General features: G+C 34.0%; 1 protein-coding gene across 4 annotated transcripts; it reads right to left on the bottom strand.

Annotated features, from left to right (window-relative positions):
• Positions 1-10,904: 10,904 nt before the first annotated feature.
• LOC144545749 (putative sodium/metabolite cotransporter BASS1, chloroplastic) lies at positions 10,905-17,169 on the bottom strand. 4 transcript variants are annotated; one of them, XM_078294312.1, is made up of 8 exons: positions 16,722-17,143; positions 15,655-15,700; positions 15,198-15,338; positions 14,804-14,959; positions 14,254-14,375; positions 12,723-12,845; positions 11,751-11,811; positions 10,905-11,302 (listed from the first exon to the last, which is right to left on the bottom strand). In XM_078294312.1, exons 3-8 carry the CDS (start codon positions 15,303-15,305, stop codon positions 11,120-11,122), a joined length of 753 nt encoding a protein of 250 aa, XP_078150438.1. In that variant the 5' UTR covers positions 15,306-15,338; positions 15,655-15,700; positions 16,722-17,143; the 3' UTR covers positions 10,905-11,119. The 4 variants fall into 4 exon arrangements, with proteins under 4 accessions (XP_078150438.1, XP_078150429.1, XP_078150448.1 ...); XM_078294303.1 differs by having other exon boundaries at positions 15,565-15,700; positions 16,722-16,855; XM_078294322.1 differs by having other exon boundaries at positions 15,565-15,696; positions 16,722-16,778.
• Positions 17,170-22,456: the final 5,287 nt, after the last annotated feature.

Here is a 22,456-nt window from a genome sequence, read left to right as displayed (position 1 = left end):
GGCCTTAATGACTTCATATGTGAATTTAAATTGTTGAAAGTGTGTTGTGTTCATCAAGAAAGTTTGATGAGTATAATTTTAGAAATTTATTGGATTGCCTAACAATCCAAACTGTTGGAACCAATCTACTTTACAAGGTATGCGCGTACATACAAAATTATGAAAGTTTTGAATTCATTTAGTACAAAGTCAAACGGTAAAAAAATGAACTTTTTGTAAGTTATTTTATACATTTATTTTTCATTATTTTTTCACCGCTTTATTATGCACTAAATGAATTCAAAATTTTCAAAATTTTGCATGTAAATGTATCACTCGTGAAGTAGATCGATTTCACTGATTTGGATTCGTCATTTAAAATCAATCCAATAAATTTTTAAAGTTGCGCTCACCAAATCATTTTGGTGAGCATAATTTTGAGAAAGTTGGAGGACCTAGTCGCACTTTCTTCTTATTTCCAAAGCAGGAGCCTTTTGTAGTTTATTGCAACTATTTTTTATTATTTAAATCCTTACGGAAACGTGGGATGAATAGAAATGAATTCCTAGCACGCTGATATGTTTCCCCGGACGAATGATGACAAATCCAGTAATCCACCACCCACAGATCCACATGGCCACATGGGGTCATTTTGTCTAAACCATGCGCGATCCAATAAATTCTACGACTATTTACTTGCGAGTACAAGCAAACGGTAATTCCAATGCTCACAGTCACAGTCATAACTCGTATGTGATTATAACCAATGAAAGTTCTCCCAGTACTTTGTAAAACCGCATATTTGTAGATATTTGTAAAACCGAGCGTGGATGAGCAGACTGGGGCCAAACAGAAACATGGCTCGTGATTTAGTACCCAGGAATTTTTGTTTGGTGCCGTTAATTATCCAGAGTCTGCCGATTTTTTTTTAAATACCCCCAAAAAAAACAAATTATTAATAATAACCAGGGTTGAGGAAAAAAAATTAAAAAATGCCGATATTTTTATTCTGAACCGCCAAATTTTCTGGCGGTCCGAGATTTTTTTTTTTTTCGAACAGCCAATATTTCTGGCGGTCCGAGAATTTTTTTTTTTTTTTTTTTTGCAAATTTTTTTAGGAAACTCAACTTTGCACCTCTGATTAACATAGCAAACGACCTTCAAAAATCATGAAAATTTACCGACATGCAGTCTTGAGATGGTAGAATAGGACTGTGAAGTTTCATACAAAATCTAAGAACAGGTTGTGAGCGGCTCTCAAAAATTGCCCGAATTGCTGAATATTTCATTCTGAGTCCAACTTTGCACATCTGGTTAACATAGCAAAACACCTCCAAAAATCGTGAAAATTGACCGACATGGATTCTTGATATTGTAGAACAGGACTGTGAAGTTTCATACAAAATCTTCGAACAGGTCGTGAAATATCGGCTCTCAAAAATTGCCCGAATTGCTGAATATTTCATTCTGAGTACAACTTTGCACATCTGGTTAACATAGCAAAACACCTCCAAAAATCGTGAAAATTGACTGACATGGAGCTTTGATATTGCAGAACAGGACTGTGAAGTTTCATACAAAATCTCAGAACAGGTCGTGAGATACCGGCTCTCAAAAATTGCTCGAATTGCTGAATATTTCATTATGAGTCCAAATTTGCACATATGGTTAACATAGCAGAACACCTCCAAAAATCGTGAAAATTGACCGACATGCAGTCTTGACATGGTAGAACAGGACTGTGAAGTTTCATACAAAATCTCCGAACAGGTCGTGAGATATCATCTCTCAAATGTTGCGGCACCAAACGATGTTTTTGAGGCACCAAACAAAAAATTTTCTAAACAAAAACTTTAAATTGAATTTTTGAGGCACCAAATGATGTTTTTTTTAAATTCTGATGTTTTGGATGCCTAGAGGTTCCCCCCGGGCGATATTCGGATCCATCTCGTCTCCCCCTTTCCGAAAAGTCGTCATGCGCGTAAATCCGACTTTCCTAACCAAAGTGATGACTGTTTAAAGTTTTTTCGTAAGCTGAATTTTAGAAATTCATAATTAACTGTAAAAAAATCCAAATAAATTGAAATTTATGTTAATTTTGTGTATTTCTGAATGTTCTACATGCTGGTAGAATCACTTTTGCAATTTAGTCCATGGTTTGCTATGTTAACCAGATGTGCAAAGTTGGGCTGAGAATGAAATATTCAGCAGTTTGGGCAATTTTTGAGAGCCGATATCTCACGACCTGTTCTGAGATTTTGTATAAAACTTCACAGTCCTGTTCTACAATATCAAGACTCCATGTTGGTTAATTTTCATGATTTTTGGAGGTGTTTTGCTATGTTAACCAGATGTGCAAAGTTGGACTCATAATGAAATATTCAGCAATTCGGGCAATTTTTGAGAGCCGATATCTCACGACTTTTTCGGAGATTTTGTATGAAACTTCACAGTCCTGTTCTACCATGTTAAGACTGCATGTCGGTAAATTTTCACGATTTTTGAAGGTCGTTTGCTATGTTAATTAGAGGTGCAAAGTTGAGTTTCCTAAAAAAATTTGCAAAAAAAAAAAAAATTCTCGGTCCGCCAGAAATATTGGCGGTTCGGAAAAAAAAAATCTCGGACCGCCAGAAAATTTGGCAGTTCGGAATAAAAATTCCGGACCGCCGATATTATTGGCGGTTTGGGCATTTTTAAAATTTTTCCTCAACAACGGTTATTATTAATAATTTGTTTTTTTGTTGGGGTATTTTAAAAAAAATCGGCAGAGTCTGTCTCTGTCATATATAATGATTTCCTTTATTGAATTCGATTTATAATTGTTTTCTATCCCTCTTTTTTGGCATGATGATATTTTGTTTTCTGGTTGGTTTTTTTTTTCAGAAATTATAAATCATCTCGTCGGTAAAAAGGTTCACGTAATTATGACGAGTAAATAGCAAACTCAGGTTTAAAATCCCCATAATTATATTTATAGTTTCCAAAAATCCTCTCCCAACTACAAGTACAAAAAAAATAAGAATATATTATTAGACAGAAAGCTAGTAAGTGCATGGTCTTGCAAAAAATTAAAGCAAAAATTTTCGGATATGTATGCATAGAACGTGTGTTCGACTAAATGAGAAGCTAAAATCTCTTTAATTTTATGTTATGTAGAAAATTCCTATCGGATAAGATAATTGTGCCGAAATTTTAAAAAATATCATATTTCAAAACAAAACAAAAAAACCAAATAATCACGAAATTTTGAAAATTCAAAAAATACCCTGGCCAGGAGATGCGGACCTCTTTTCTGGGGGCCGCATCTAGGAGATGTGGCCCCTCTTTTGTCTTTTTTTTTTTCCTTTCCCTTCGCTCTGTTAGCCGAAAGGTCAAACATGGTTTCAATTGGTCAAAAATTCGGCTATTTTTTTTGTTTGAATTGAACTGTCACGTGAGAAAGAAAAATAAAAAATTCGGCCTCCAAAAAGGAGTCCGGATCTAGGGGATTCGGCCGTATTAAAATTCGAATTTTTCAGAATTAGTGATTATTTAGTTTATTTTTTTTATTATGGTATTTTTAAAAATTTCGGATAATTGCAACTTGCTGCACAGCTACAGCTAAAAAGCGTATCTATCTTATTTTATTTTTCATCTTTTTCTGAACAGGCTTTTGCAATTTTTTTTAGATACAACTGTACTGGTGAAGGCATATCTCTTAGCGGAATACAGTTAACAACGTGCCTTTAGATAAGATTAAAAAGGTGTTGGAAAATTATATTTGTTGGCTATTTTTATTTATTAAACTGTCTTTTTATTATTTTTTAATGTGAACGATATGCAAAATTTATTGGTCATATTTCAATTAATAAGTTTTATATTTATAAATTGTTATTCTATATCCTACTTGATAGAGCGAGAATGAATCGCTAACATATATACTTATCTTGCAAGATATTTTTGTTGATTCACGTTACTTACGAGTTCCTATTAAGACAAGATGTCATTAATTAATTAATTAATTGATGTCATTCGTAATTAATTTGTGAAGGGATGAAGATAGAACTGGTCAACTGAGCATCCACTTGTTTTTTTTTAGTTAGTTTATGGACCTTCCTTAGAATACTATTTGATACAAATGATATGCATTTTTACCAATATATACTGAATTACTCTTAATTTACCTATTTAAATTTACCAGTTGATAGCAACTAGTTACCGACAACTTAATTATGTACTAGCTAGTAAATATCTTTCAGCTTATAAGCTATTTTTGTCAATTTTTGAATCTTTGTATGTCCGCCTATTAACAGAGCAGTTTTGGATTCAATAGTTTGTCCGGTCCGTTGCATGAAGCCAAAGCTGCTCTGTTAAAATCTTTAACCCCCTATTAGTCGCAAAAAAATGACATCACAGTTGTAGCGTAAATATAAATGTTTTGAAATCGATTTATGGAAAAATTTTGGATGAGTGGCGTGATTAGTCCATATCTCTTTATATAACAAAGTCGTACGAAAAAATATATTTCCATTTAAAATCGATAAAATATAAAAGATTAATTAATAAAACAATAAATGAACTTTAATTGAGATTAATCCATTTGGAATAATAACTAAAAAATGAAAAATCGAGTATCACAGCTAAGGACAGTTGATAAGACTTTTTCGCACGATACATGTATTATATATATATATATATATATATATATTTCTCGATATATTGACCCTTGACTTGATCCAATCCAGGCCGCCTAGCACGTTGCAATTTTTGGGGACCTTGTCCGAGATATTTTTGTTTTACAGGTTTATTTCAGAAGAAAAAAAAAAAGAACGAGGCATATAATCTGTAACTATATATATTGCAATTTGCAAATATCCCTCTTGTAAATGATAATCTTATCTTCTATGTGGTGCCTGGATGTAGAAAAATATTATCCATACTAAGCACAACGCAAACAATTTAAATAGTTGTTTTAACACCGTTTTTAATGTATGCAGTTTTTCTCTCTCCATGATTTAAATTGATAAATACAGAAGATTTGGAGAATATAATTTTGCTTTTTAAGAAGATACTTTTTATCTCTTTTTCTCATCACACAAGATTATTTTATAAAAAATATCATTTTTTCGAACAGAAGTTCGAATCTTAATTATTTCAGTCTTGACTAAAAGTTAAAAAAATGCATAACTTCGACATTGCATTTATTATAATGAAATCTCATTTAACAACGAAAATAATAAACTACTAATATCATACCCGTGCGTTGCAACGGGAATATATTATAAGAAACAGATATATTAATGAAAATAATAATTATCTAAAAATTAAGACACATCATGTGTATGTATAGGATATATACACACTCGTTCCAATTTTGTATTCTTCTTCTTCTTTATTTCTAATTTAGAATATACACGCACACACACACATTGATATATTATATATTGAACATATATTTTAAATTGCCCACACGAATATGTATAGAAACAAAGAAAGAGAAATAAGGAAATAAAAAAAAATTGATTTCCATTATGATCCGTATAGAAACAAAGAAGAAGTAAGGAAACAAAGAAATAAGAAAATGGAAGGTGGAGTCTTCTCAATTGAAGAGGGGAAATATAGAAACAAAGAAATAAGGAAATGAAAATATATTGCTAAATTTCAGAATTTGTTCAATTTTAATTGTAACATATTGTGTGGCAGCACATGTGGTGAGTATGCTTTTAACTAAATTTAGACTTTTATACATAAAATAGATGCATTTAATCAAAAGAAAACAAATTATGTAATTGGAGGGCTGAGATCAAATCTGAAGTTTTATCTTTCAATTGTAGCCGTTGGCGGATCGGACACCCAACGTGTTTAATAATAGAATGGAGATATCGATAGCACAATATTCTAACAGGAACAGTGGCGGGAGATAATGTTAGAGAAAGGGGGCTAAGTTTCCTTATAAATTGAAATTTTGTAATTTGATCTATTATTTTTTTAATTGTTATATACATTAATATTTTATAGTCCTCCTTATAAAATGAAATTGCACTGCATTTAATTTTTTAATCTTTTCAATTTCAATTTTATAATCGACCTATGAACACAAAGTCAGGAGGTGCTAATATTTTCAGCCTTGATTAGAGTGGACAAATTGAATAATTTCACAGAATAACTTATAGGTATTATAAAAGAAGATAAATAGAATTGATATAAAATGCCCTCATATAAAAGTACTTTATGCTTTTGTTACTGGACAGACAATTCACATGCAAAAAAGAAATTTCCTAAAAAAAAAAATTGTTTTTTTTTTTTTTGCTGTACTAGTTAAAATGAAATTTAGTTGAATTTAATTTCGGACATGTACTTAGAGAGAATTTTAATATATGGTGAGTGGAATTTTAATTTCGGACATATACTTAGAGAGAATTTTAATTTCGGACATATACTTAGAGAGAATTTTAATTTAGTTCAATTTAAAAAGTTTAAAATAAATAAAATTTAATTAAATTTCTATATACATAATTAATATTCTAGAATCACAGAGGTGACTTAGTTACTTTTGATTATGCCTTAGATGTAATTTATCCCCAAAATAATGGAGTTTAATAACTCGTATATGCACCGATTTTTTTATTAATATCAAAAAAATAAATAAAATTTTAAAAAATATCCAAATCCCGAACAAATTTCGAAAACTACCCAAACCGGTTATCCAATAACCGGATTTGGAACAAATTTCCGGTTAATGGTTTCCCGGACTCAAAACAGTATATCCGGTTAACCATTAACCGGAAAGTTATATATATATATATATTTTAAATAACATATCCGGTTAATGGTTAACCGGACTTGTATTTTTTTTTAAACATAATTTTTTGTATTGAAATATTAGAAAGAGTAAAGCTAGCGTGTGACATGCTCACCAAAAAAGTTTGGTGAGCACAACTCCAAAAGTATATCGGATCGACGTCAAATGCCAAATCCAAGCCGTTGAAATCCATGTACTTTATGAGTGATGCATATACATGCAAAATTTTGAAAGTTTCGAGTTTATTTGCTACACGGTCAAGTGGTCAAAGAAATAATAAAAATTGAATTATATAAAATAACTTATAATAAAATGTTCATTTCTTTGACCACTTGACCGTGTAGCAAATAAACTCGAAACTTTCAAAATTTTAAATATATATGCATCACTCATGAAGTACATGGATTTCAACGGTTTGGATTTGGCATTTGACGTCGATCCGATAAACTTTTGGAGTTATGCTCACCAAACTTTCTTGGTGAGCATGTCACACGCTATCTTTACTCTATTAGAAATATTGAATATATTTCTTTAAAAATAGATGGAATACAATATAATTTGATTTATTAGAAAGACTGCAACAAATAACCCGGATCAATATTTTTCAGGCCGGATTTTTCGCGGTTGTAAGAAAAATTAATATATTTCTTTATGTGTTATTGGAAAAAAAATAAAAATGCTTAGATTCTGAGTTATTGATCTCGGTTCAAAAGTCACTTCTATCTAATCCAGAAAATATTGTGATCCTTCTAGGACATTTAATTTATAAAAAGTTGTATCTATTTTAATAAATTTTTTTAATAACAATAATTAAATAACTTAAAGTTTTTGTTTTTTTTTCAAAAATAGATACAACTTTTCATAAATTAAATGATATTTTTTATAGTTGATTAGGGTCGGTATTGCTTGCTCTTACATAACATGTAAATAAATATCATGTACACATATCTTCTATATATCACCCATCTTGAAAATATAATTGGAAAATTCCAAACTAAATACCTCCCTTTCTTCCTCATTTGCTTACAGGGCTATGAACGATGAACCGGTTTGGGTCTTTGGAGTTGGAAGGGTGAATTGACATTCATATCAAGTTTGGACAGGTGAATATGTTCATAGAAGTTTTAGTGGGAGTTAAATAGTGTAAATATCATGTGCGTTATGTTGGTAACAGTTGCCCTTCTAACTTCTAAGGATATGGTGATCATTGATCAGTGTACGTGAGATGCATGTAACTAATTTTTGTAGCTGTTTGGTAAAGATATGTAATTGTATATACAGCTAGCCATAGGGGATTGATTTACATGCAATAAGCTAGCATAATCATTATTAATCATGAATGTCGTTCATTAATTTCCTTTTCATTCCTCTTCTAAATTTAATTAATAATGTATTGAGATTGCATTTGATTTGGGTTACAGGTTACAACTAAATGATAAATTGCAGATCCTAGTACGTAATTAATTAATGGTATGTTATCCAAAACTCTGATGAAATTGCTCTTTTAATATGGTCCGGATTCCTCAACAAAGTATTATATGCATGTCTTCATGAAATTAATAACCACACACCAAAAGATCTAGCCCTCAACAACTGAAGAACTGAACCTTAATTTTTGTATCTGTTTGTACCCCTAGATGGCACGGGTGTGGATCGAAGCTCCACTGTTCACTGAGTATTGTAGGTCGATGTTCAAAATTGAGAAATTATAATGTGAAAGGCACAATAATAATATGCAAATTTAGAAAACTTTAAAACTTGAAAAGATGAAAATATAAACAGAAACCTTTTTTTTTTACTTGATATCGGATAAATATCAAACGGATTGTTTCAGAACTTGAAAAGATGAAAGATCGGTTTAAAACAAAGTCCGTCCGATCAAACCAGACCAGAGGGTACCATAGTGACAATTTAATAGTTCGGGAAAGGTTCGGCAGAGTCAAAAATTCGTGATTCGGGTATAATTCGGGTATAATTCGGAAATAATTCGGAAATAATTCGTTTTTGTAAACACCAAATCAGTATAATTCGGGTATAATTCGGGTATTATTCGGGAATAATTCGGAATTATAAATTGAGTTTATATCAGAAATTAGACCTATTAATATATGATATTAAAATTTTGGACTTTTGAACTTCCGTTTATATAGAATTAGGCCCATCAAATAAACAAGCCCATAAAAACTGGGAGCAAAAACCTTGTCCGGTTTCTACTTCCTTCCGCCACCTTAATCCCACATGCAAGAAATAAAGTAAAGAGGGCGCTAAGGTTCCTATAAAACAAGGTTGAGTGCATGAGGAATAGATACCACTTGGACTTGGTCAAAGAGTCATCTTTTCAAGGAGACTCGTGACCTGCTGGCAGCCTGGCAGTGGCCCAAAAAATAATTTTTTTAAAGTATTATGTAAATCCCGAATGATTCGTGAAATCCGCGTTTTATTCGTAAAATCCGCGTTTTATTCGTAAAATTCGCGTTTTATTCGGTCAAAGGTTCGGTCAACCGAATAGTTCGCTATTCGGTGCGGTAACCTCATAAAAACGTTTTATTCGCGAATTAAACGCGAATAAAACGCGTATCTGGTTACTATGGAGGGTACATGATAGATTAAATAGAGAAGCTGATGTGCAACAGATGTGCAACACACATGGTCACATGCTTACATGACCCAAACATTCACGTGGGACCCAGGCGAAAGAGAAGTCTTCTGTTCTGTTCTGTTCAAATCTACTGGGAGCCTGTCACATGCTTTGCTGCTATTTCGAGGATAGCAGCGTGGGGACACATTAATTAAAAGTACTATATGATTGTCCTCATTAAATATTAACATTTATTAGCCACTGTCAAAATTTTCAAAAAGAAAAAGAAAAATCTTAACATTTAATTAAAAGTACTATTTGATTGTCCTCATTAAATCTTAACATTTAATTAGCCACTGTCAAAAGTCACAAAAAAAAGAATATCTTAACATTTAATTGAAAGTACTGTATGATTGTCCTTATTAAATCTTAACATTTAATAAGACACTGTCAAGATTTTCAAAAAAGAAAAAGAAAATCGTAGCATTTAGCTAAAAATACTATTTGATTGGTTCATTAGAAAACTAAAAAATTCAATAGAAAAAAGGCAATACCGAGTGCACTTATTGATGCACATATTGGTAAGTTTAACTCGAAACTCTAGCGGGGTGACTTCACATGATAACTTTAAATTGTTGAAACCGATCTACTTCGTTAGTAAAGCATTTACATGTCAAATTATTATTTTTAATTAATTTAATATAAGATTAAGCGGTAAAAAAAATTACAAGTTAATTTAAATAATTTTGTTTTTTCATGGTTTTTTAACTATTTGACTTTATATTAAATTAATTAAATAAATTTGAGTGTGCAGCAGAGAAACTCGTTAGTTTCTGTAGACCTCGTCACCCGACAGCACGGTGTGGCGAGACCGAATCGTCTGCCCCAGAGTCACTGCTGGTGGGCCTTTATTTAAAAACAGTAACAGTACTTAAACCCTTTAACAGTAACCGGTTCCACCCCGCAGTGACTCTGAGGGCAGATGATCTGGTTCCCGGTGTGGCGCGCTTGTGGACCCGTCATGTGTTCGTGTGTCAAGATTTCATCATTTCATGCGACAACTCTCTGTTTTTTTTTTTTTTTTTGATAAAGCTGATGTGGCACTGGCCTTTTTCTCTCTCTATGAAACTTATTAGAAATATAGAATTGTCAATTTATGTCCATAACTGCTACATGTAGTGATAACGACATGGCCTAGTTCTAGTCCGCACGAACTATTGAAGGCAACATCAAAATTTGGGTAAGGATATTAACAGGGTAGATTTTACTTCATGCAGAGCACATACTACATAATCAAAATATCCCTCAGTCCCTGCATACTACTCGTGCGCTGCATGAAGCCGAAGCTACTCTGTTAAAATCATTACCCCAAAATATGATGCAAACCTACCCAAACGGTGCTATGTACTTCTAAGAGCATCACCATTAATTCCACAATATACTTAATTCTGACTATGTCAAATCTATACTTAATTTTTGTAATTTATCCACAATATACTTGATTTTATTATTTATTTTGACTAGGTCAAATCTATACCAACAAACTGACCAAGTGATGCTATGTAATTTTAAGAGCATCTCCCTTCTATTTGGAAGGGATTGAAATTGCAAAAGATTTGAAATTTTACAAGTGGTGTCAGCATCTTCATCTCTGTAATTGTAAAATATTATTTTTTTATTCTGAAGATTAATTCTATTTCACACATCAGACAAAAAATAAATTATAAGACTCAAATGAGATACCATGGTCTAACAAAATAGTAACGAGTACAACAGGTTGATCAATCCTGAGACTCGGTTTGTTGGTTAAGGTCAGAGGGGGTAATGTATCTCCAGACAAAGCCCAAGCTGCTCCCCATAATATTCATTACTACAGCTGAGAGAGCTGGTGGTAAAGCTACAAGTGGCGAGCCGAAATGCGATGTTGCTAGCACTACACCCAACGAAGAATTTTGCATGCCAACCTGCAATGTATAGGTAAATTTATGTCCAATTACATTAAGTTATTTCCAAACGTTGTATAACCTCTAAGCTCCTGCAAATACTGTGTTCAAGTGACTAGAGGCAATTTAAGAAATCAATGGTTTTAGAATTTCTTATTCATCATACAACAATGTGAAAGCATCGGCAACAGAAGGTTGGATGATACCAACAATCCACATGAGTGGCTTGTTTTCACTTTGGTTAATTACAGTTAGAAAAAGTGCTAAAAGTATTATGATGTGTGAAAGAAAATGCTTATTTCTGCTTGTTCAAGCTTCAAAGAGCAATTTGAAACTCGATCACAAATGCATATTAATTATGATCAATGTTATAATTCGCCAACATTTGAAGCAAAGTGCTGCAATTGAAAAAAAATACTAGAGCGCCTCTGTTGACCTAGGTATAGTAGCAATAAAAAATTTGATTTACCTCAATTGAGATCGCACGCCTTTGCTTTTCTTTGAAACCACATACCATTGCAGATAGATACCTATTAATAGAATAAACCAAAATGATAAATAAAAACGATAATGCCATATTGCCAGTGCTACTAATCAGATTTGACAATGAGAATAAAGAACAAAGCTCCGTAAAAAAAACCGGATTAGAAGTCCAAAATGAAACAAGTCACACTTGGTGAAGATTAAATCAGCCCGTGCATAACTGCAATTGTACTGAGCTACCACTATTGTTATTATACTCATATTTGGCATTTAAGGAGATTGGTGTTATTGGTTAATGCCATGGTTTGGAAACTCGGCCGAATCCGAGTCAACTCGGTATCAGGCGGGTCCGGTCCGAGTTTCACCTGAGTTTCGTACCCTTGCGAGTTTTTTAGTAAAACTCGGCCGAGTCAGCCCGAGTTCAATTCGAGTCAGGCCGAGTCAATTATTTAATTTTTTTTTTTTTGGCTTGATTCATGCCTGCAGGCCAAAAGTTTTTACAACTGAGTCATAACATGGTTTTTCAGAGATAAAATAGAGCTAAAAACCAGTAAAATGAGAGAACAAAGAAAAAGAGAAAAAATGGGATAGGTGAAATCAGTGTAATCCCAACCATTTACTCTCCCTGCTTCGCAACCTGTTTGGTCTCATCCCACATGAATACACATTAGTCAATATTATAAAGAGCTCAATATAAGTAGAAAGCAAACTTTTTATTTGATATGACTAAAGCAAGCTTATTTTATTTTTACCAATTTTTTTCCTACTTTTTTGTTACAAAACAAGCTTCTGCCAAAAAAATCCAAGTTACCGATCCGATTCTTCCGATTCATCCAATTCCGATTCCATGGTCAAGAACCCGATTCCGAGTTTCAGAACCATGGTTAATGCTGCATAATCTAAAAAAATAATATTTTACAAACTTATTGCTCTTAATAAAGATTAAAGATTTCCTTACCCGATGAGAAATCCAGCAAAATGAAGCAAGACAACAGCCAGAAGCACAGTCTTCATATCTCCAGAAGCAGATGCTGTGCTGGCAAGAGATGATTTCAACCGCACAAAATTCTCGGAAAACACACTACAGAAGTTGGACAAAATAGATTAGCATTATTAAGTAATAGAACAATCATGCTTTACTAAAATTTTGAGCTACTTGTTGGTTCAGAACTTCAAATGATGTGAACCAGCAATTTTGAACTCTCACGCTCCCTCCTCCCAAATTACAAAGAATAAACAAATAGATAAGAAGAAACCATATTAAGTAATATACATAATTCCGACATAGGCGGGGCCGAACGGATGAGTGCTTATTATTTCCCATGTGGGATAGGTTCTGTGTGTTCAATCACTATACATTTGTACGAGGGTTACAATTTGCTTCACACAGATCTCAAAATTGTATGAAAGAGTTCTAATCTAATGTTGAACAAACTTTTGAAAACAATGACTAAGTGGTTAAATAATTTTTTTGATCTCTGACGACAAAATTATGCAAAAGAAATGAATTTTGGATGATCAATCGGACTAAGCTTTGAAAAAATAGCTTTATTTTAAAAGTTACTATCTATGGTTTTTTCAACGCTATTCAAGGTTAAATTATACCTTTCATTACTTTTTTTATAACTTATTTCTTATACTGATTCATATCAAAAGTTAATATTTTGTTGTGCCATTTAGAATAAGGATATATTTGGACTTTATAAAACTAGAAAAAAATTGACTATATAAAAATCCTAGTATATGATATATGAGGGTGCGGTATTATTCTGCTTAATAGTTTAAATTTTTTAAATAATCAACTCCACTGTTAAATGTCATTTAATATTTTTGAAAACTTGATGTTGAATAATTAGACTTGTGATATTACATAATTTGTATAAATAAATATTTGAGATAGTTTCAGTCGAAATGCCAGTATCAGTTATTAACTCATCCGTCAAATTTGACGGTCAAGAAAAATATTCAGTTGTTCCTGTAGAGTGTAGAAAAAAACGATTTAAGAAAATCAATTCAAGGCCAGCCCATTCAGTATTTGAAATTGTAAAAGTGATAATTAAAGGACATCCATTTTCTGAAAACATATTAAATAGTACATTAGGGGGCCAATTAATTAAACCGACTTTAGGGGGGCAAATTGGTAAAACTATCCTTAATATCACTGATATATAATCACTTTGTGCAGACTTGCAAAAATAATGGGTTAATAGATAAGTTTTAAAAGGATAGAACAAAAGAACATCCAAAATGTCATTAAAAGAGGAATATCAGAATTTTTACTAAGAGAAGGATGGAAGGGCATAAGTGGTATAACTATCTGATTAGCAAAATTTTATGATTGCATGGATGCTTTGATGTTCTGCATATGCAAAGGAGATAAGCTCTTCAAATAAAAAAAAGGTAACAGCAAAGAAAACTTTATTTAAAATAATATCTCCTCAAAAAAAGGAGTACATAGAAATTATGGTCAGAACTCAAGGATATCTAACCTGCTTGCTAATAGTGAGGAAGCCAACACAGCAAATAGTGGTGCAAAAGGAATAACAGCTTTCACAAGTAAAGGGAAAGTGCTTTGGATGTAGGAACCCAACAAAATAGGTGCAACCACAATCTGAAAATATGCAAAAGAACAAGAAAAGGAGTTTTTATTGAAAAGAGATAAATGAATGCAGAAATATATACCCCCCTCCAACCCAAATAAGAGATACACTATGATCTTGTAAAAGCTTGGTGCAGCAAAAGTGTCACAAATGCCACACCACAATGCATGATCATAATTTCTCTGATCTTTTTCTATTTTTCCCTTGGTTCTGCAACAGCATGTTGCTTCTTTCTATAGAGCATGATGAGAAGTTTCTCAGTATTGCAAAGGTTCACAAGGACAACAGATTATGACTAACTTTTAACATTGCTATCAGTTCTGGCATTGTTGGCACCAAATGGTACAAGAAATCAATTTAATATAAGACATAAAGAGGTAATGGCATGGAGTTCAAGTGACCAACACTCTGCCCTTTTTGGGAGAAATTAACACCATACCTGAAGAGTACTGATGGAAAGCCCGAGGGCATCGATTGGTACATAAGCCCCAGCTAAGATCTTAGTTAAAAGAGGGGTGAGAAGCACAGCTCCAAGTGTGGTACAGACTGTCATTACTATGGACAAAGGGACATCTCCTTGTGCAATCAAGGTCACCTGAAAAACTAATTGTTTTACACAGATTAATTTAAGTGAACAAGAATATAACAGTTCTCCATCTACTGCATAGTTAGTTAAGTCTGGTATACACGGGAATATAACAAGTCTACTTTTTTCTTCACATATATTAACATTTGTTGGCTCATTTGGTTTATAATCAGGTATCATACCAATATAGTAAAAAGTACCAGCCCAGCATTATACAAGTATGTAACATTGAAATTGAATAGCATACCACGTTGGACGCAGTTCCTCCAGGACAGCAGCCCAGAAGAATTAGACCAACAGAGAGAGACGGAGGGAGGCCTAAAACTTTACTAACAAGCGTCCCAAAAGCTGGCATTATTGTGTATTGAGCAAAGCACCCGAACAATATCTACGACAAGTCGACAAGTATTTTCTTTAATGTTAATTCCAGAATTAAGTGAAAGAATCAGTTGCACCTCAAATGTAAAATAATCCGACACAATTCTCCCTTTGTGAACCCCCCAAATTAAAGTGACATGAACAGAACATTCGGTCTTGTGCATGCTCCCAGCAGTGGTAAAGAAACATCTGCTGAGGGCAAAAAGTGACAATTGGGTTGGAGCACCTTTTCTTACCAGTGATAAAACAAAGGAGGATCGTTGAAGTTGGATTATTATATTTACTTAGATAGAATATGTTCAAGTGTTCTCATGTCAGAAATTCACCAGAAGTCTTTACTTTTAGAAGATTATCATTTCCTTTAAAACCTACCTACAAAAAAATGAGGCATTCTATTAAAGAAAATTATAGAGATAAATAGACAATAGATCAAGAAATAAGGCATTCCTGTACGAGAAATGTTTCTATTCTATAGAACCAGTGGTCCAAATAAATCACTTTGATTTTTTTTTTAAAGAAAGAAATAAGGCATTCCTATATACATGATAATTTTTTTTATTGAGAATGTTTAGCATCAACTAAACAAAAAGATACAAGTGATTATTCATCCAGCTCCTTAAGGCACACAAAGGCTTTGCAAATTTGTTGTTGGTTCACCGGTTTTGTTTTATTTCATAGATAATTCAAGTGCTATGGGGCTAGAACTAGAAGAGAGACATAATCTCAGCAATTCTGGGATCCGTGTTTAAGATGGAACAAAATTAGGATCCTGCTATTATTGCGAAAGGCAAGCAGGCCCAGTAGCAAAATAAAAAATATGGTACTTGTTGCAACGTGAGGAATATACCATTTTCAACAACATTACTGGTATGATATACCATTTGCAACAACATTAGGATCCTGCAATTATTGCGAAAGGCAAGCAGGCCCAGAAGCAAAACCCAAAAATATGGTACTTGTTGCAACGTGAGGAATATACCATTTGCAACGACATGACTGGTATGATAGTGGGAATGTGCTGACGCTTCAAGTTTTCTTGGAATGTCCATATTAAGTTGACTAAAAACACCTATTGTTCTTTGTTGATTTGACTGAAAACAGCTACTATTCTTTGTTAAGACGAATTGGGAAACAATTTTTTAATTCATTTGCAATGGGTAACTTTTTAACTATTATTTTGGACCCATGGCTCTTTTCTAGTTTATTCGCTGAAAGATTTTTTAGTCACTAAATGTGTTAAGATTTAAAAAAAAAATCAAATGAAATCATAGTTTGATTGATACATTATCCATAGTCCATTATTTTTCATTTGTCCCTCTAAAACATTTCTGGCAAGTGGCAAACACACCTAATTAAGATTTTCCAACGCATGTGAAATATATCGCCAACTTACAGATAAAGGTTTCTCCTTGAAAATTCCAACCAGCTCCTTGAGCTCAAGCGTGAGTCCCATGGCCAACATAATTAGACCCAGAGAAAAGCTGTACGACGCTGGTCCCCTCTTTACAAACCACTGAAAGGCCGACGGATTTACGCATGCAATGGCCCCGCCTACAGTTACATAGACCGGGTATAGGCTCGCCAGAGTCGAGAGCAAGTGCTCCCACCTCGGTTTCTCGGGGGATGGAACATGACCTTGGTTTTTGCCGAGGGATTTCACCGCGAGTGGTTTGTGGGGTTTGAAAAGATTGGTTTTGTGGGGATGGAGAGAATGGGGTTTCGTGTAGAACAGGGGAGGTTGGAGGTAGAAGAGGAGAGACATTGGCGTTTGGAAGAGAGGTGCGAGAGAGGAGCGCAGAGTGTCTGATATTTTTGTTACGGTTGCACAATTGTCTCTCGAGTGGCAAGAGGTGGCCGTTTATGGTAGAAATAAATCTGTTGTTATTCCTTTGGAATAACAGGAACTTGTAATTCCGATTCCAACCGTTGATTTTCGTGTATGAAAAATGTACTTCTTCCAGATTCGCTCATGAAATTTTTTGAATGGTTGAGATGGGAATAGCAGGATGTTATTCCTTGGGAACAACAGCAGATTTATTTCCGTTTATGGTGGACCATTTTATACGGCCGGTTATTTGTTTTGTTTTTATAAGATTTAACATATATGAGAGGTTTTAGGGTAAATGGGTAATTAGAGACAGTAAAATATGTCAGTCCTAGTACGGTAGTACCAAACAGATCGTTCACTCCTAAACCCAAATTTACTAGAAAAATACTAGTAGACAGAGTGAAAATGACCCGGCTTCAGGGTTTTGTTCAAATCCATCCAAAGCAATACAATTTCGCTATGCTATTCATTGTTTCTACTAATGATCCATCACTACGGCCCTGTTCGGTGTTCTCATGGGCTGGGGAATGGATGTGGGTTTTGAACTGATTTTTACTGTGCTCGTGGGAAAAAAAAAATTCAGTTTGAGTGAATTTTTTTTTTCCCACGAGCACAGTAGTGCGCCGAACAGGGCCTACATGTTTCCAGTACTTGAAATCGGAGATTAACATCGGTACTTGAAACTTGAAAGGGCTATGAGCAAACATGACGCATGCTGGACCTGTTCCAGCACTCCCCGTCTTGCTGCATTTACCACAAAAATACAACCGAATAGATTTGGTTCTAGATCGAATTCGGATAATAGAGTAAAAGTAGCACCTCTTTATACATGCTGACCAATCAAGTCAGATCTGAGACGAAGCTGTTAACTGATTGGTCGTAGGTTCGAATCTTACTTGGGGAGATTGAATTAGTTCTTAATGAAAGAATAAAGAATTTCATTAAATAAAGGCTTTGCCTTAGCAGGAGGTAACCCCTTCCCCATCTTTGTTTCTATTGCAAAAGAGCTTTTTTTATCAAATTATGTACTATACCCATAGAACTCTGCGTTCGCTGTCTCGATCATGACTTTCCTACCCCCATAGGAAAAGTCAAGAGCCTTTCATTTTAAGGCTTTGGGCGAGGAGGGACTCGAACCCCCGACACCGTGGTTTGTAGCCACGTGCTCTAATCCTTCTGAGCTACAGGCCCCACCCCGTCTCCACTGGATCTGTTCCCGTGAGCACCCTTCCTCAGCCATTTGATTTCGGGTTAAGGTTAAGAAGAAGGGAAAACGCCTTTCTTCTAGATCTTATAGAATAGAAAGAAAGGCGCGTTCCAAGGTGTAAAGTGGAAGAGATGTTCTAATTGAGGTTTTTAATAAGACGACTTTTGCATTTTGAATTGTTCAATATATTTTCAAATATATATACCCATACCGACGCTCGGATTCGAACCTATATATTTTATTATTGCAAAGAGCCTCATTTCTACCAATTTGAGCTTTGTTTTGTATTTCTAAATAGTGAAAAAGTCAAAAAAGAGGTGTTAAGCTTAATCATTATGAAAAGTCAGGTTTATTAGTCCTACTTAGTGCGGTTTGTTGTGTTGCACTTAGGGGCACCTCTAATTGCTCAAAAACTGAAATTAAATTGCAATTGAAAGTAAATAGATGAGTTTAGAGAAATTTGACACGCGGGGTGATAACGGAGTTCGGCAAAACAAAGGCCTACGTCTCCGGGGCTTCGCAACCTTGTGAGGTGCGCCTTCCTATTACCCAATACGAAAGGATTACAACTTGTGAACCGTTGAGCCCTTACACACCAAGCGGGAAGTCAAACGGCCAACTCAAAGAGATGAGAACAAGGTCTCGATTGTCTAGGAACACAAGAGAAACACTCAAAAGATCACTCTAACCTAATCTATAACAAGATTAGTGAAGTAGGTTTGAGGTTGCTTGAGGGATTTTGAAGTTTTAAGCTCTCACAACAATGGAGTAGGCTAAGCTCTCAGAAAATCACTTTTGAATTAATTAGGGTCGGCTAGAGTAAGTGAGAAGAAAACCTCACTCACCTATTTATAGTGGCAGCTCAAAAATGAGCTGTTTGACATAAAACGTTACCAACGTTTTATTAAACGTTATAACGTTTTATTCAAATACGATTTAGGGTTTTAATTCTCTGACAGCTTAGAAAAACGTTACATAACGTTTTATAACCGTTACAACGTTTCAAAACCGTTATAACGATTTATAAACGTTACAACGTTTATTGTTTGTATTGAACAGTTGCACTCCAGTTGTTCTGTAGCTTTTAAACGTTACAACGTTTATCAACCGTTATAACGTTTGTAAAACGTTACAACGGTTGTATAACGTTATAACGTTATAACTTGATTCTTTTGAAGCTTCTGATTATTATAAAACGTTACCAACGTTTTAAAAACGTTCATAACGTTTTATCTCAATTTAATCAACCTCACACATACTTTACCAAACATTTGATTTTACAATATGTATTCTTGATAAGGGTCTTCATGATTTCTTCAGTCCAAGCTTATTATTCAACAGTTCTTACTCTTCTTGGACCTACATATTCTCAAAATAGAAGAAATCGTAAAATTCAATAATTGTATGTTTTTGCAAATTAGTCAAATAGACGTAAAAGATTATTGTACGAACAACATGTTGGACCCTCTAGAAACATCGAAATGATGTTGTTTTCAATGATCTTTCACCTAAAAATGCTAGAACACTTATTTTTCTAATCAAATCTTTTCTTGCATACTGGTTAGGAAAAATGAAGAAGGGCACGGCTGATGTTGCTCAATCCTGGTTACCAATCATTGAGGATGCCATTCCGCTCAACATCATCCCCCCCAACATGGAGGTAGTGCCCTATGTGATCCCTGGTGAATTAGAGGCTGGCACTCATATAGCCTCTGGTGCAATGAATGTGGCTGAATGACGACAGACCTAATTCCTTTTGTAGCTATTATACTCCTTAGCCCTATCTTAAGTGGCTTATGTTTAGCATCTCTAATTTACTTTTGGTCGATTGCCTCAATTAGAGGTTGGTTATACTGTTGTCTGATGGTTGGTTGCATATTGTTTTGCTTTTGCTAAACTGACATCAGTTTTCTGGCTGTTGGCATTTTGTAATTAACTGTTTCAGCAATGAAATGGGCTTTTAGCCTCTTTTTAAAAAAAAAAAAGATCTGAGACGAAGCATTAACATTTTAGTTACTATCTTATAATATTCAAATTAATATGAATTCACTATAAGTCATCTATATATCCCGTAAGCTGTAACCTGGGCGGTCCAATAGAAGTCATGTTTGAATTTTAAATTTTATAGAGATCTATATGTCCTGATTGATTTTGTTCTTTTTGAATTTTTTTATCCCTCTTCTAAAATTTTAATTTGTAATTCGAGTTAAATTTAGAGTTAAAATTAAAATAAATATATTAAATTATGATTAGTAATTAGAATTATAAGTAAGAGAAATTAGAATATAATTAAAGTATTATTTTTTATCTAATACTTTATTGACATTTTAGCTATTTTTTTTGTCCAGCTGTCTCATAAAATTCTGAATTGCTTCTCGTAATACGGTGAGTATACTTGTTGACAATATTTAGTAATTTTTAATATTTTATCAGTCTGTCAAATGATTTTATGAGTATACTTGTTGAAAATATTTAGTAATTTTTAATATTTTACCAGTCTGTCAAGTGATTTTATGGTAACCGTATTTCATTTTATTAGAGCATCTACATCCTTGAAACTCTTGGAGTTTCTAAATAACTGTTAAAAGTTTCTAAACCCCCACATCCCTGAAACTAAAATTAGAGTTTCTTAATTGCTACATCAGCAAATAAATTATAGGAGAAAAGAATTTCAGCGAATTATTTGGCCACGTCAGAGTTTATAAACGATTTTTTATTAAGAAACTTTGAAGCAAAGTTGTTAAATAAGAAATCCATCTGTATCTCTGAAATTGATTTAGAAACTGCTACGTCAAATTAAAAACTCAAATTAGAGTTTTAGAAATGTAGATGCTCTTATATTCTGAGATACTGTGGAGAAGTGTATTTGTATCTTGGCACATTTTTTTTTCTTTTCTTCTGGAGACGGACCATGATATCTCCATATTATGTCTAATTTACAGCCCTAATTTGCACTTAAACCTGTGTTTTAAAGCCTATAAATGTGGACTTTTTACTTGTATTTCGAAGAAATGTGGTACTGCTATGTTTTGTTTGGTGTTTTGCAGGAAAAAGGGCGAAAAATTGGATCTGACAATTTTTCATACGGCCCGTATGATATTCCCTACGGGCCGTACATGATCTGCCCAACCACACAGAAGGTTCCACAACAGAGGCACGAAGTCTCCAAGACAAAGCATAGGCATACGGCCCGTACGGGGTCCCCTACGGGCCATACGACGCTAAATAGGCAAATCCAGCCAGAATCTGAAATCAGCTGAAATCAAGGAGGCCGAAAAGGAAGCCTCTGCAGGCGCGATCTGGGGCATTAAATGAGATATTTCCTCACCAAAAAAGGGGGATTCACCACTGGAACTTGGACAAGCTTTCTGGGAGCAAAAGATAAGAGGAGGAGAAGAGGAAGAGAAGTGAAAAACGCGAGTTTGCAACGGATCTTCGGATTTCTCCACTGTTTTGTCATGAACTCTTTTATTTTCTGTTATTTGTGTTATCTTATGAACATGAGTAGCTAATTTACTTTGTTTCTAGGGTTAAGATGTAGTTTCTAGTTTGGTTTTGTTTGCATGCTACTTGGATTTTGTGTTGAATGCTTTGTTTTTACCTTGTTGAGTAGTATTTTGATTGCTTTATTTGTGCTTGCTTGAATCGATTAGTCATCCCGTTAGATGAATGCGCACATCTAAGTGTTAGGAGCCAAGTCTATGACATTTAATCCAACCGAATAAAGTATATGAAGTAGGGTGAAACCAAGGAGTACCCGAAAGGTGAAACTTTCCTTGAGGCGAAAGTCCTTGGATACTTTTAGTAAACCAACAAGTAACTTGGATAAATTAGGCCAAAATGCGAAAGTTGAGGTTTAACGCATCTAAGAGGGAAGTATTTGAGTCCGGTAATCGGGTACTGGGCCAAAATGCGAAAGTTGAGGTTAGGTATCTAGATCTGGTCGATAGAAACCCTAAACATTAGTATCAACACAGAAAACAGTAGCTGCAGCATTAACTCGGGGTGCCCTACGGGCCGTACGGGAATCCATACGGGCCGTATGCCTCGGGGCTGAACAGAAATGAAATCTGAACCCTGGAAACGCCTTTTT

This window comes from Carex rostrata, chromosome 2 (genome assembly GCF_964058835.1).
Source record: "Carex rostrata chromosome 2, lpCarRost1.2, whole genome shotgun sequence".
Lineage (NCBI taxonomy): Eukaryota > Viridiplantae > Streptophyta > Magnoliopsida > Poales > Cyperaceae > Carex > Carex rostrata.
Note: the sequence above shows the minus strand (reverse complement) of the source record. Positions and strands in the feature narration are given on the sequence as shown.